The sequence below is a fragment of the Heliangelus exortis genome, chromosome 2 (genome assembly GCF_036169615.1).
Source record: "Heliangelus exortis chromosome 2, bHelExo1.hap1, whole genome shotgun sequence".
NCBI lineage: Eukaryota > Metazoa > Chordata > Aves > Apodiformes > Trochilidae > Heliangelus > Heliangelus exortis.
In genome coordinates this window covers 43,456,289-43,469,795 of record NC_092423.1, presented here as the reverse complement: position 1 = coordinate 43,469,795, position 13,507 = coordinate 43,456,289, and the positions used below count along the sequence as shown (strand labels likewise).

The 13,507-nt window shown below is 38.4% G+C and overlaps 1 protein-coding gene across 1 annotated transcript in view; it reads right to left on the bottom strand.

Annotated features, from left to right (window-relative positions):
- The window catches only part of ATP2C1 (ATPase secretory pathway Ca2+ transporting 1), a 62,590-nt gene extending 54,713 nt beyond the window's left edge, over window positions 1-7,877 (bottom strand). Inside the window, exon 1 of the mRNA XM_071735803.1 lies at window positions 7,609-7,877. Coding sequence (XP_071591904.1) covers window positions 7,609-7,716 — 108 coding nt within the window. The 5' untranslated portion in view covers window positions 7,717-7,877. The remainder of the gene's footprint in view (window positions 1-7,608) is intronic.
- Window positions 7,878-13,507: the final 5,630 nt, after the last annotated feature.

Below are 13,507 nucleotides of genomic sequence, written 5' to 3'. Positions count from 1 at the left end.
TCCTTTTAATTGCATAGAAAAGCTTGAAAGCGTGAGCCTCAAAACTTGAATAGAATGGCCAAATAAAATTTCTCTGAAAAGAAATCAGAACTTGAAAAGCAAAATAATTTTTTTTTTTTTTTTTAATTTGTTGGAATTGATAGTCCTGGAGTTTTTAGCATGCAAAAGCATTTTCAACTAGACTTTTTTAATGCCTCTTTGAGGATTTTTCTGCTCTAATTCTTTTAAAATATGGTAACAAAAATAAGGCTGCTGTATTTCTGTCTAATTTCCTGGGGAGAAATGTGAATACAGACGTGTTACTAAGGGCACATGAGCCCAGTACCTTTTAATAGTAACACATGTTCAATACCTCTGATGGTGTGATAAGTTATTTTGACAGGGCACAGCTGAAGAAATTCAATTAAGAAAACAGAAATCACAAGCATCTGTTTTGTTTGACTGTCTCAGAACTTTAAATGCAATCTAAATTTTGGTAGGTTTCTTGTGTTTCCGTGGCATTAAAAACACTATTGTGAAGGCCCCACAAATTAAATACAGTCCACCTAAATCTGGCAGACTTATTCACAGTTTAAAAAGGGAGGAAAGAATGGAATGGGACAGAAACATTTTAATTTAAAAATAATGTGTTTCCTTTGTACACAAAGAAAGCTACAATAATGGAATGCATCATAGTTTTTAAATCTTCTCTTGGCCTTCAATCCTTGACATTCTTGTGTTTACATACACTGCTCTACCTGTTATTCACATAATGCTGTAGAAGTCCACTTAGGTTCTCTCCAAACTTTAAGCTTTGTAGTGTACTTGCCAGTTCTGTTAAAGTTTTCCATTTTACTGGATTTCAGAACTGGCAGCCAGCCCACTCCATTCTCTCTCACCCTAAACAATAGTTGCTATCAGCAGCCATTCAGTCATGATACTGGCCTAAGTGAAGAAACTTGCCATATCTGATTGAGATTATACCAGTGTCAATAAAAATGCCTACATGAAAAGTAGTATTTCAGGAAATGTAATAAAATCCTATTTTAAATGTCAATGATGTAAGAATTCTTTAGCAGACCACCGCATAAACTTAGACTTCAAAGAATAAGTAGGCACGGACCATTTAGATTAGTAAGTTTTCAAGTTCTTAAAATATGAATTTGAATAGTATAAACCATTACTCCAGAGCTTCATATGGACTCCAGAGTCCATAAGTGGCAAGATAAGTTCTTCAAGATGCTAAGGTGTCACAACTCCTCTCCATCTTTGCCAAAAAGGCAGAGGCTCAATGCCTTAAGATTAGGATCCTTGTTTAGCATAGTGCTTCCTTTAGTGGTTTGTATAAATTGTTATTTTCTTATGACAATACAAAAAATCTGCTTATCTTAAAATGTGTGTATATAGACATGACATATATTTGAAAAATTGACTAGTCATGTCTGACACAAGCAATGGGGACCCACTTATAGCTATATAGATCTCTTAATTGTCCTAGTAGAGAAGTACTGTGTAATTTGTAATACCTGCATATTCCATAGAGTACTGGAAACTTAAGGCAGCTACACCAAATGTATCTCTAGATACAGAAATCTGCAGAAAACCAGAAAAAAGGTAGACCAGAGGTGCCACCCTTGTTTATTTAACCACTTGGTCTACCACAGCCATAATACAAGTATCACTGTCACAACACTGGCAATATTAGATCTCATCTCTCCTGGACACACTAAGAGACATAATCATTCCCAGCTAGAGGTTAGTTTGTGTGTGATGGTAGGTACTGGGAATCTCAGAGCAGAGATCAAGTGCCAGCTATTTCAGCAAAAACTGCTAAATCTTTTACTGGGTAATATGTCCCGCTGAGACCCTTTAGCTGCATCCTCAATAATTCATCTCCTGGCTGATTAGATGTCTCAGATCTTTCCCACTTGGAAGAGCTGATTCTTGCACAAGTCTTGGATTGTCACTCAAGGACATTAAGTGTCCTTTAAAATCCCAGGAGTCCTATAATTTCAGGAACTGCCTGTGAAACATTTGTCTGATTCAGTCATATTAACATTGCTTGACATATGGAGGTTACATATACAGACAAAGTTCAACAGTGCCATTTTGATTCAACTAATACACATTTTAAAGCTGTGAGGAATTACTTTTGTAATCCGGATTGACTATACAGGTAACCGAGAACTTCTGCCTGTAAACTGTGCACAAAGACTGTAACCTCCATTTCATCTATAAAAATTATTTTGTAAGAGCCTCTAACCAAAATTTCATAGTATGGGCTGACAACAGATAAATTATTCCAAAGCAGTACCTTATTTCCTATTTGTGTTCTGGCAAGTTTTTTTCTCTGTTATTAAAGACCCATCCATTGTGAGCATCGTCTTCCCATAAGCTACTTTGAGATAAGACTTTCATTTACCATTCTTGAGGGAAACAAAAGGTAAGGCAAAGAAACAAGGCACTACACAAGCAAATACTTGATAAATTGTTACGAGAACATGCTCAAGAGAGAAACTCTACTCAGTTCCTACTCAGACCTTAGACTGACTTACAGATCCTGTCCCATCACTGTCCTAAATGTGATATGAAGGAAAGGGAGCTTGATGCAGTGCAGCACAGTGCTATAATCCAACTGTAACCAAATTATTTTAGGATGAAGTGATTGACCTGTGAACTTGAGAAAGACAAATATGTTTTAGTGGCAGGGAATAGTTCTCCCTTGACAGTTAAGGGAATATCCTGCCTTGTCTCCAGAAGCCTGGTGTACTCTGATTTATTGACTTGTTAACTGACTAAGCTGCAGCAGGGAATCAGCCACTGACAGATACCAAGTCAAGGATTTTCTCAGACATACAGGGTAGGGTTTGGGGGTTTGTTTTTTAAATACCTGACAGGTGCCAACACTGACTAAGGCTTTTCCAGTGTATTAAGTACTCACGATGGTTCTCCCCTGCATGGTCACTTTGATGGAATGCTGCTCTTAAGGGCAGCTTTAATAGGATGCCTTCCCTCTTGCCCATCTTATTTTCATTAAGTGTTTGGGTGTTACACATTTCTGAGAGTATTCTAATCCATGAGGTCAAACTTATTGAAGAAGAGGGACAGATACAGCTAAAAAGAGTTCCACCAAAGCAGCTATGTTAATAGCTAAAGACGTGCATAGAATCATAGAATTTTCAGGGTTGGAAGGGACCTTTAAGATCATCCAGTTCCAACCCCCCTGTCATGGGCAGGGACACCTCCCACTAGATCAGGGTGCTCAGAGCCCTGTCCAGCCTGGCCTTAAAAACTTACAGGGATGGGGCTTCCACCACCTCTCTGGGCAACCTGTTCCAGTGTCTCACCACCCTCATGGTGAAGAACTACTTCATCCGTTCCAACCTAAATCTACCCTCCTCTAGTTTGAATCCATTCCCCCATGTCCTATCACTACCTGACATCCTAAAAAGTCCCTCATCTGAAGGTCCCCCTCAGATACTGGGGGGCTACAATAAGGTCTCCTTGGAGCCTTCTCCTCTCCAGACTGAATCACCCCAACTCTCTCAGTCTGTCTTTACACTTACTTTCATGCCAAGCACAATGTACAAATCACATTCTGTGCCATCTCAGTTCTAGGATCCCAGAGCTCATTTGGTGGTTTCCCTAAAGGATCAGATCCCATCTGTTAATGCTTATTGAGGGTACTATTCTTATGCATGAACTGATGGCTAGAGAAATTATTTTAGGATTTATCTTGTGCCTGGTGCGTAGCTCAAAAATTAGTCTAAAGAAGGATTGGCTGGAGAGGCTGTGGGAGATGTCTGTTTACTCCTAGGATTAAAAAAGAAAAGCTGATGGTTTCTCAGCACAAAACCATTTTTCCTCCATTTTCTTCAATATTGGTCAGATGTCCTTTGGAAGCCAAATGTAAAGGAAAAAAGCATCCTGTGTTTTATTTCAGGAAGATCCATCTGGCATGTTCAAAAGGAAGTCTAAGATCTATGGCCATGTTTTGGAAAGAGGCAACCTTAGAATACTCTTGGAAAGCCATTTCCTCAAATATTAACTCAGGTACACTCAAACTAACAACAAATGCAAAATTTATTTTTTGCTTTGCCAAATGAATTGAAAAATTATTTCAAGGAAAGGACCTAACCCTCTCAGCATATACCATGAAACAAGCCAGAAATATGCTTTCTATTGGATTTATCTAAGCAGAGAGACCTCTAAGCACCGTGAAATAATAGGCCTTTTTTGTCTGACAAGAAAATAACCAGCATGTTTAGAGCAATACTGCAGCTTTATAATTTATTATTTTTTTATTTATATTCTCAGAAATGGAGTTGACTGGGATTAGTTGGCCATGCCATTAAAACCACAAACGCATGGCATAGTCACTGAGGAAAATTCATTTCCAGGGCTACTTAGCAGCTGTTTCAGAATTGTTTGCAATTACTTCCAAGGCTAAAATTCACAGGCCTTTGGATTTTCTGGCTCCCCATAAGAGGAAGTAACCATATAAAAACATCCATTATATTTTCTCCTTCTCTCTTTTGTCTTCTTTGGTATATCTCCTAAGTTTGTTGATTATCATTTTTATTTGGAGCTTATTTTGAAGTTATAAGAAAAAAAGAATTTACTTGATCTGACAGTGACAGCTTCACATCCTAGGACATTGTTTCATTCATTGACTTACTCAGGCTGAATTAATATTAATACATTATCTTTTCCAGGGAAAAATTCTATGTATAGAATTAGATAAGAATTACTCTTAAGAATACATATTCCCCATAAGAAATAGCTATATAGGCCTAGATGAAAGCCTCATTTAACCAGAATTTCCTCCTAAACTCAACTATGCTGTTAAAATGTCACACTCAAAGAAACTCTACTATATAGCCATAAAATACATTTTCATACCAGTTCTATAAAGCCTGTCAAGAAGTTTTCGGATTTTCATGTTTTAAAACATTCAAGACCGAGTGAAAAGCAGGAGAGAAAATCTTACAGATCATAAATAATTGTCTCATACCAATACTCTGAAGTCCATGCTCCTAGGCCTGGTATGTTCAGTAGTCAGTAAGGAATGATTACAGCCTTTAATCCAAGAAAAGAAACAAGTTACTAAATTTTTTCTAACTAATTTTTAAATTATTTACTACACCACCAGTATGGAATAGTCTTCCTAAACTATACAGTATACCTGAAGCAAGCAAGTTTGTCTTTCTTAGTGCAAGTCTGGATGTTCTTACATAGATACATCCTCCTTGTAAACTGTTTCTCTCTTGGACTTCATCCGATTCTGTGGTAATTTCCAGAATCTGTATTTTCTGAACAATATTTCTTTCACAGCTTTAGTCTTTACTGAAATATCTGATGTCTAATCAGTTTCTATAAGGTTTATAAGCAACTAGTAAATAGAATTTTTAGTCGTCTGTTTCCAGAGTAAAATGTAACTCCCTGAAGTGAGCATGCAAAGCCAACCTCAGACTGAAACCATTACACTTATTTTAATGTAGTATTTCATTTAAAATGTTTGATCAGTGAACAAGTCTCCTAGGATGCATATCTTTTCTGGAACATCACAGAGAACAGCAGTTCTTCAAAAAGCCTCATTACATTCACTGCTTAATATCAGACAATGTACAGAGAATGAATAGTAGCATCACATTCAGTTCATTTTATATTGATAAAGCTTTGTGTCTTGGGACTAAAATGCTAATAACCGCATCAATGCTTGTTTTGATTAAATGGATTTCTTCCAGAAGCATGGAGCAGCAGTGCTAGAAGTATATTGCACTGAAAATATTCACAATATTACACATACAGAATGATTTAATTTAGCATGAAGGTACAGGTTGCTAAACCATTAAATCTCACCAATAAATGTTCAAGTTACGACTGATCTATGCATCCCCTGAAGTTCAGCTGTCAGGGCAGCCCTTAAAGAACTCAAAGGTATTAGCCAATTACACTTGCACACATCCTCTGCTTGGGATTTTTGCTTACTTTGACTACAAGCAATACTATTAGCAAAATATGTTTGACTGGAGCATGACAATAGCACTGTTAGCATGGATCTATCAGCCCTCCTGAACTTTAATTTTATACCTGTCTAGGTCAGGAATGGGTGAATATTGAGAAAACAACAACAAAAAAATCCTCAAAGAAAAATCAGTTAGTCATCTCCTGATAATATTTATTAAAAGGTACGAGTATTAAGTAAACAATCCCAAGGACTTACCCTGCTAGATAAAAGAATGCTTCTCAGAAATAAAAAGATTATTCTCAACACCATGCAGGCAACCTGCTGAGCTCAACTGTTCTTCCCACCCCTGTTAAGTGTTTGTAGAGTCAAAGAAGCAAATGTTGGGTTTTTTGCTGAGTATCAGCCCTGCCAAAATCGGTCAAGCCCAAGGAGAAGGAATACATGCCTCTTTAAGCCTACAGTGTTTCAGCCGTTAGCCATTGTAAAAACATTAGGAGTAAAAAAGAAAATAATTAACATGACTGTACCAAAACAGGAAAAGCAGATTTTTTCCCCACCCCCATCAGTTACAGCCCTCGTACTTTTTTTTTCCCCCCCAAAAGATATCATCTCATCGGAATGTCCTTTTCTTTGCCCGCTGACCTCCCATTTGGAGCAGTATGCTGTTCAACAGCGTTTAGTGCACACAGAGCAATGAAGTTTAACTGTTCCAAAGAAATGCAGAATCTCAGCCCTTGTCATAGGCTGCTTCTGAATTCTCATCACATAGATTAATATTGAGCACATATTGGATGAAAAACAAGAGTAACTCATCAGAGGTGGCCCCCTTCCAGGCTCACTCCTTCTCCCCCAGCCCTGGTAGATTTCCTTGTGAAATAGCAACAATTCAGCTCTCCTCAGGATATTCATGTTGCGTTTAAGTCAAGAAAGCTTGAGCTACCAAAAAATGTAAGAAACCAAGTTTCAAGCTCAACGGCCAAGAATTCAACCTTTTCTTTAGCAGAGCTTTCCATGACAAAGAGCCCGATTACCGACTATTCCCTACACCTGATCTCAGACTAATTAACATCTCTTAGCACAGACAAAGCCCTTACAGCACAGAGAACAGCAGAGCAGAATGCTTACGACTAACAGAAGAGTTAAGAGGAAGTCTGATTTATTCTATATGTATTTTTAAGGAACTAATTTTCTCAAATACATGCTTGCCTGCCTGCCTCCTGCCTCCTCCCTCCCCCTTAGAGTAAGCAGGAGATTCGAGACTATCAAAAGTGAAAGGAAATTTAACAATTTCTTCAGTAGCTAGGCTGGAGATGAGTGATTCAAGACGTACTGGAGTTACACTGAAAACAGCTCATGACAGCAGTGAAATATGGATTTTCATGATCCTCAGCAGACAGGTAATGGTTACTTAAAGCTTCATGGTCTCAGACCCTAATTGCTTTAAGTGTCCAGTAATTTCCTCAGAGCCAGAAATTATTTTTTCTCAGGGCCAGTTTTCTCAAAGCTACAAAACTCTTATAAAAACTTAAACATAGCCATTACTCCCAGATACTGACATCTAGAAAACAGTGCAGATAAACTTCTGGTTCTCTCCCTTTAACGTATAGTTAGGTCACCCACAGGGTTACAACTGAAGGAGAATATATTTTTCTTTTTACCTTATCTTGAATCCTCTTGTCTTTCACTGTCGATACAAGTTTCCAAACTGCGTGGATAGGAAGCTTTATGAAATAGGAGAATACAGACTTATGCAGCAGGTTACCCATAATTTAAGCAGTTTTTGATACTGCACAGTTAAAGAGTTTTTCCCATCTGGAGTTTGAGACCTGAATTCCTGTTTTCTGCCTCTTCTGAAAGATCGGTAATCCTCGACTGTTGCACAATCCTTTTCTGCAGAACGACTGCTGAAAACCAAAACATCAAATGCAGAGCCTACAACAAATGACCAGTGTTTAAGTGCCACAAGGGCAGTGTGAGCTGAAGAACTGAGGGGCAGTTCTACCAAATGCAAATCATTTCCCTGTCAGCATGCTCTAACAGCCTTACTTCTGGTAAGAATACTCTGCTGCGAAATTCAAATAACTAGGTCCTGATTTTCCTTACCTCCCTCACTACAAAGAGTAAATCCTAATGCCTTTTTAAAGCTCGTTCAGCTGCAGTAAAGAGGTTAGAAAACTGCTGTTTCTAGCACATTTCCTCCTTCTCAAGCTGAAATTCACCAACCGTAATGTCTGATTTCACTTTTGTTTCGCACACAATCCTGTTATGTGGATTTCAGCCAGACTAATGCTTTCTTTTATTCCCCACTTTCTAAACTGGAACTGCAAGGCACCAGTTGCAGGGCATAACAATGTAAGCTCAGATAAAGCTTGGCTTGCAATCTGAGCCTTTGCCTCAAATCTTACCTGCAAACTCATTTCCTTTCTAGTCGTTACATTTCTCCTTCTTCGAGCCCTATTTTGCACCTTTGATCAGCAGAAAAGTGATAAATGTTTATCTGGCTTTTTAAGTGGATGGAAAAGCAGCAAAGCACATTTCCATCAATTATTATCCTTAATTCTGGACTTTAAGAGAAGTTTGGGTTTGTTCCCCACCCAGCCTTTTTTTGTTGACCTTTCAAGAAAAGTCCCAGATAAGAGCTCAGTTCTTATTACAGAGAGTGAGGGAATTCAGTCCTCTCTACAACTCCACAGCCAATGTAGATGAACTCAAAGTCTTTAAATTTTTACTAAGGTATATTTCTGCCTTTAATAAATTATTTAGAGCTCAGCTAATACTACAGAATTTGTCCTGCAGCTATTAAATACAGCTGCCAAAGACAAACCAGACAGAGCAATATATTATGGACCTCCTGGACATCAACATCTGTGGAAGGCGAAAAAATAAATTTATTAACCTTGTCAGCACAGTTTGTGGATACTGATCCATGTGGTAGGGAAACAATAGTGCTTTGTAGGACTCTTCTTTTACGCATCCCTTCTAGCTCTCACAGCTATGAAAAAAATTTTTCAACAGGATCCAGGAAAGGATCCAAGACAGATTTTTATGTTTGTTTTCAGTGTTAACTCATCCCACACTACTTGCACATATCCTTCCCTTCAGGTTTGGAGACTTGACACAGGCAACCATTCTGACATTTCATGCTTGGAAACCTGCCTTCAACAAATCCATTTTGTGTTCCTAAATGACTGTTTGGCTGCTTATACTTCTGCCCATCTGTTTGGATGGCATCAGGCCTGCTTACAAGGTGATCTACCAGTTTCACTTCCCATCCAGAGATGCCAGCCAATTTTGGGCCCTTGGCACAGTACCTCTCCTGCCCTCGCTTTGGTACAAAGCTCTGCTGAGTCAGAAACACTGCTTATGTGCTCTATCAAATTTATTGGCACCTCTGTGGCTCTGACCACCTGAACTGTGGAGGAAGAAAGCTGGAGCTGTCAGCACTGGAAAATCCCAGGTACACTTGTTGCTGTGAAGCCAGGGGAATGTTATGAAGATCAGTTAACCCCCACCATGAGAATCTTAATTGCAAACACTGCAAAGCCAAGATCACTGTAAGCAGAAGGTCAAGGACAGTAAAACAAACGACACAGCCACAGACAATTCAACTTCATAGAAGATTCAAAGCTCCACTTTGCTCTAATGGTTCTTTTGAAATGGATAAATACTTAAGACATACTTGTTATTTTATATTCTCTAAATTTTATCTAAGATCACAATGCTATGGTTTATGCCATTCACTGAATAATCATACCAGGCTGAAAATGCTTCTTTGCAAGGTTCTGAAATGCATGACCAAGGTCTTCCAGAGAAATGGACCACTTGTCAATGGGGCTTGTTTTAGGCTGGCCCAACATCAGTGCTTCAGCAGCCACATATACACCCACCTCTAACATGCTGCATGTGGGTTCTTACTGAGCACAAAGGAGACATCTGCAGTCACACAGATAAGTATCTGCAGCCTCGAGAGTGTAGGAGGACATCATCTGGTTGCTACACAACTTGCCCAATACAAAAATTCTACATTTTAATAGCTCCTTAAATTCACTACTGAAACAGAGTTAAAATACTGGTTATTAAACTAGCTTTCTTAACTACAAAACCCAGCCCTAACAAGAATAAGTCAGTGGTACAGATCACTGATGTTCTCTTTTGCCTCCCTTTACAAAAGGCAGTAACAAGCCAAATAAAGCAGATTCAGGATTTCAACATACCATATCAGCTATCAGAATGTTTTAGTTTAAGAGTTTTAGTAAAAAATCTTTTCTCTAGTTTAACATAATGTGATGAAAAATTCCAAACAGTCATTCTGACACCTGAAAGAACAGTTTCTTTGTGTTGTACCCTGGGTTATTATTAAAGGTATCTCCTAGCTTCTTGTATCATGATATTTTTAAAAGGCAAATAAAGAAATTTAACAACTTTAGCTTTACCTAGGAATTATCACATTTTATACTAAAATATTAATCCACTATGTGTTCAGCAAACAACAGGCTAAACTCCTCAGCTCTGGCATGGCAACTATCCAGTATTAACAAGAACAGCATTTACCTTTTTGTTCAACTAATGGGTGTGGTATCAACCAAGGTGAATTTAGCTGCTCCCACACAGCACTTAGACAACACCTGTCCCATATTATAAAATCTATAGTGACAGTGATAAGTTATATCACTAGAAGCCAAAATCCATAAACAGCATCATGATCCTGTTGCAAAAGAGGTAAGTAATTCTCCTTTCATTGAATGAAAAAAAGAAAAGAAAAGAAAAGAAAAAGACATATGCATCTATAAAGGTATAAGTGTATAGCTATTTAGGTGCATATAAACATATATTCACACCACCCCACCTTGAAAACACATATAATAAGGAGATGATCAACAAATACAGACTTTGTCCTACTACTTCCTACAAGCTGCTAGTAGCTGGACAGGAAGCAATACGCATATTTGCTCACCATGAGCTATTCTGTCCTCTTGTCCTGTGATCCTGGTGTATCAGCCAGAGACCTTCATCTTCCAAAACTTTTCAAAGTTCCTCAGTCCAAGACATGTGTGTCCCAGTGAAGCTTTGATTTTTGGACCCTTTAAGTGTATCCTGTATGCATAAAGCAAGAATTGCATTTTGGGTTTGTGTACAATCACAATAAGAATTTGCTTCTTCCCTCCCATCTCCTCCCACCACATTGCTTTGATAAATAACAATTCCAGCACAGCTATTAATATTTTCAACTAATTTAATTTCCTGTTCTTCTAAGCAGGACATACTAGTTCAGTTCCAGTTAAAACTTGGTCCAGTTCCATTTTTTATTTTGAGGGATACAAATGCTTATCTTCAATATGCATCACTGATTTCAAACTTCCAAGATTTTAATGAAACCATGTATTTTCAGTTCAGCATCCAGTTATGGGCTCCCCAGCCCAAGGAAGACATGCTGTGACAGTTTACCCACTGGGCCTGCAATTAAACGCACGACAGATGCTCTCCATTAACATCTCTCCCCCTGTAGAGAAAGGAGAGAGAATAAGGGAGAGAGACTTGTAGGTTCAAAACTGAACTACACAACTTTAATGAAACAGTATTGATGAAAAGGAAAATAATGAAATATCTACAAATATATTTGGGTATACTGGAGCAAGTCCAGCAAAGAGCCACAAAGATAAGGAAGGGAGTGGAGCATCTGTTATGGGAGGAGAGACTGAGTGAGCTAGGACTCTTCAGCCTGGAGAAAAGAAGGCTCAGGGGGATCCTAATGTTCATAAATATCTGATGAGAAGGGGGGGGGAATAAGGAGTCAAACTTTTTAGCAGTGCCCTGTGAAAGGACAGGAGGTAATAGGCACAAACTGAAATACAGGAAGTTCCATCTAAATATTTTTTATTTATTAAACCACTGTAATAGTGATGAAGCACTGAACCTGCTGCTAAGAAAGGTTGTGGAGTCTTCAGCCTTGGACATATTAAAAATTTTACAATCTTTCCTGAGCAGTCTGCTCTTTCTGACTCTACTTTGAGCAAGGGTATTGTACTAGATGATTTCCAGGAGTCCCTTCCAAACTCAGCTATTCTACAATTCTGTGATATTACCAGCTATTACTATTAGAAGTCCTAAGCATTTGCAATGGCATCATTGATTCTGCATAAATATTTGCTTTTTAAAGAAAGAATTTATTATTAAAAAAAATGTATCAGTAAACCAATTCCCAAACCTAGAGATTCATTGTCGGTGCAGTGCCAAAATATAAAATTTAATTTTACTACAAGAAAGAATTTACCTGACTTCTCATAATATTTCTCAGGCATAACAAAGTACTCTTGTGTAGAGGCATTCACACAGACACACAGATTACCATATATATTATGAGTTTTGTTACAAATAGCTTACTTGGAAATGTTTGACCAGATAACTGTTCTTTAAAGCTTCCTAGACACCAGAGTACTTTAAGCTTCTTTTTTCTACCTCTTCCACGCATGCATGAAGCAGTTTGATTCTCTCTTTTTCCTGGAGGAATCTCATTTCCCAAGAATACATGAGAAGCAACTGCCTGCAATGGTAGAGGCTGAGGAGCTGGGGGACAGAGGCTGAGACTTGTATACTTCTGTCCTCCTACATTTTCCATGATGAAAGCAGCTCCCTCCCATTACATTCTGCTAAGTACAGGGCTGCATTTGAATCAGCATCAAAGGGTCACATGCAGGGTGCCTGATCAGGTGTCCCATTGCAGAGAGCTGTGGGACACACAGTGCTCACAGGCTTCTGAGGCTGTGTGCATCCATCCATCAGCCCTGCATGGCTTTCAGAATCTTGATTCCTTTACCACCCAACCCTGTGGTCACAATTAAAGAGTTTATTTCATACGGGTAACAGGCTGAAGCTTTAAACTTACATTGCCACTTTAGAAACACAGAATAGATATCCTTATGGCCACTGTCCTACAAATAACCTCCCTTTTACTCTCTGCACAGCCAAGAGAGCTATTTGTGTTTTTAAAGCTCCATGGTATTGGGATTTGTGTGCTGTTTGTTACCCACTCTCCTAAGTTCCTCTCTGCATTACCACTCTCCAATCAGCAGCCTTCCATTTTGGAAAGTGTTACCCTCTAGTGCATTGTTTAACATTTATCTAAATTAAAATCTCACCCTATTTAAAATTTGCCTCTTAGTCTAAAATCTCTTGATCAATCATTCCGTAACCACAGCCTGGCCCCATATTTGATCAATGTGTGCTTCATTTTATCTTCCAGATAGTTTAATAGAAACCTTAATTAGTGCTTTCATTAATTAATATCAGACTCGCTACTGATCCAGAGATATCCCTCCTATTTAATAGCTCCCTCACCACTGGTGTTTCATTGTTAATTATTCTGACATAGTAGCCCAGGCAAGTCTGCATTCAGTTTGCAGAATTACGAAGGAGAGAAAGGCTTTTTCCTACTAAATTCTTCCTGAGTGAGCTTCCTATACATAGCAACAAGAAGCCATGGTAGAGTTAGATAACAGAAATCTGCTGTGTTTTGTTTGCTAAATACATAGTATAGGGTGGACTATTAAGTTTGTCTGA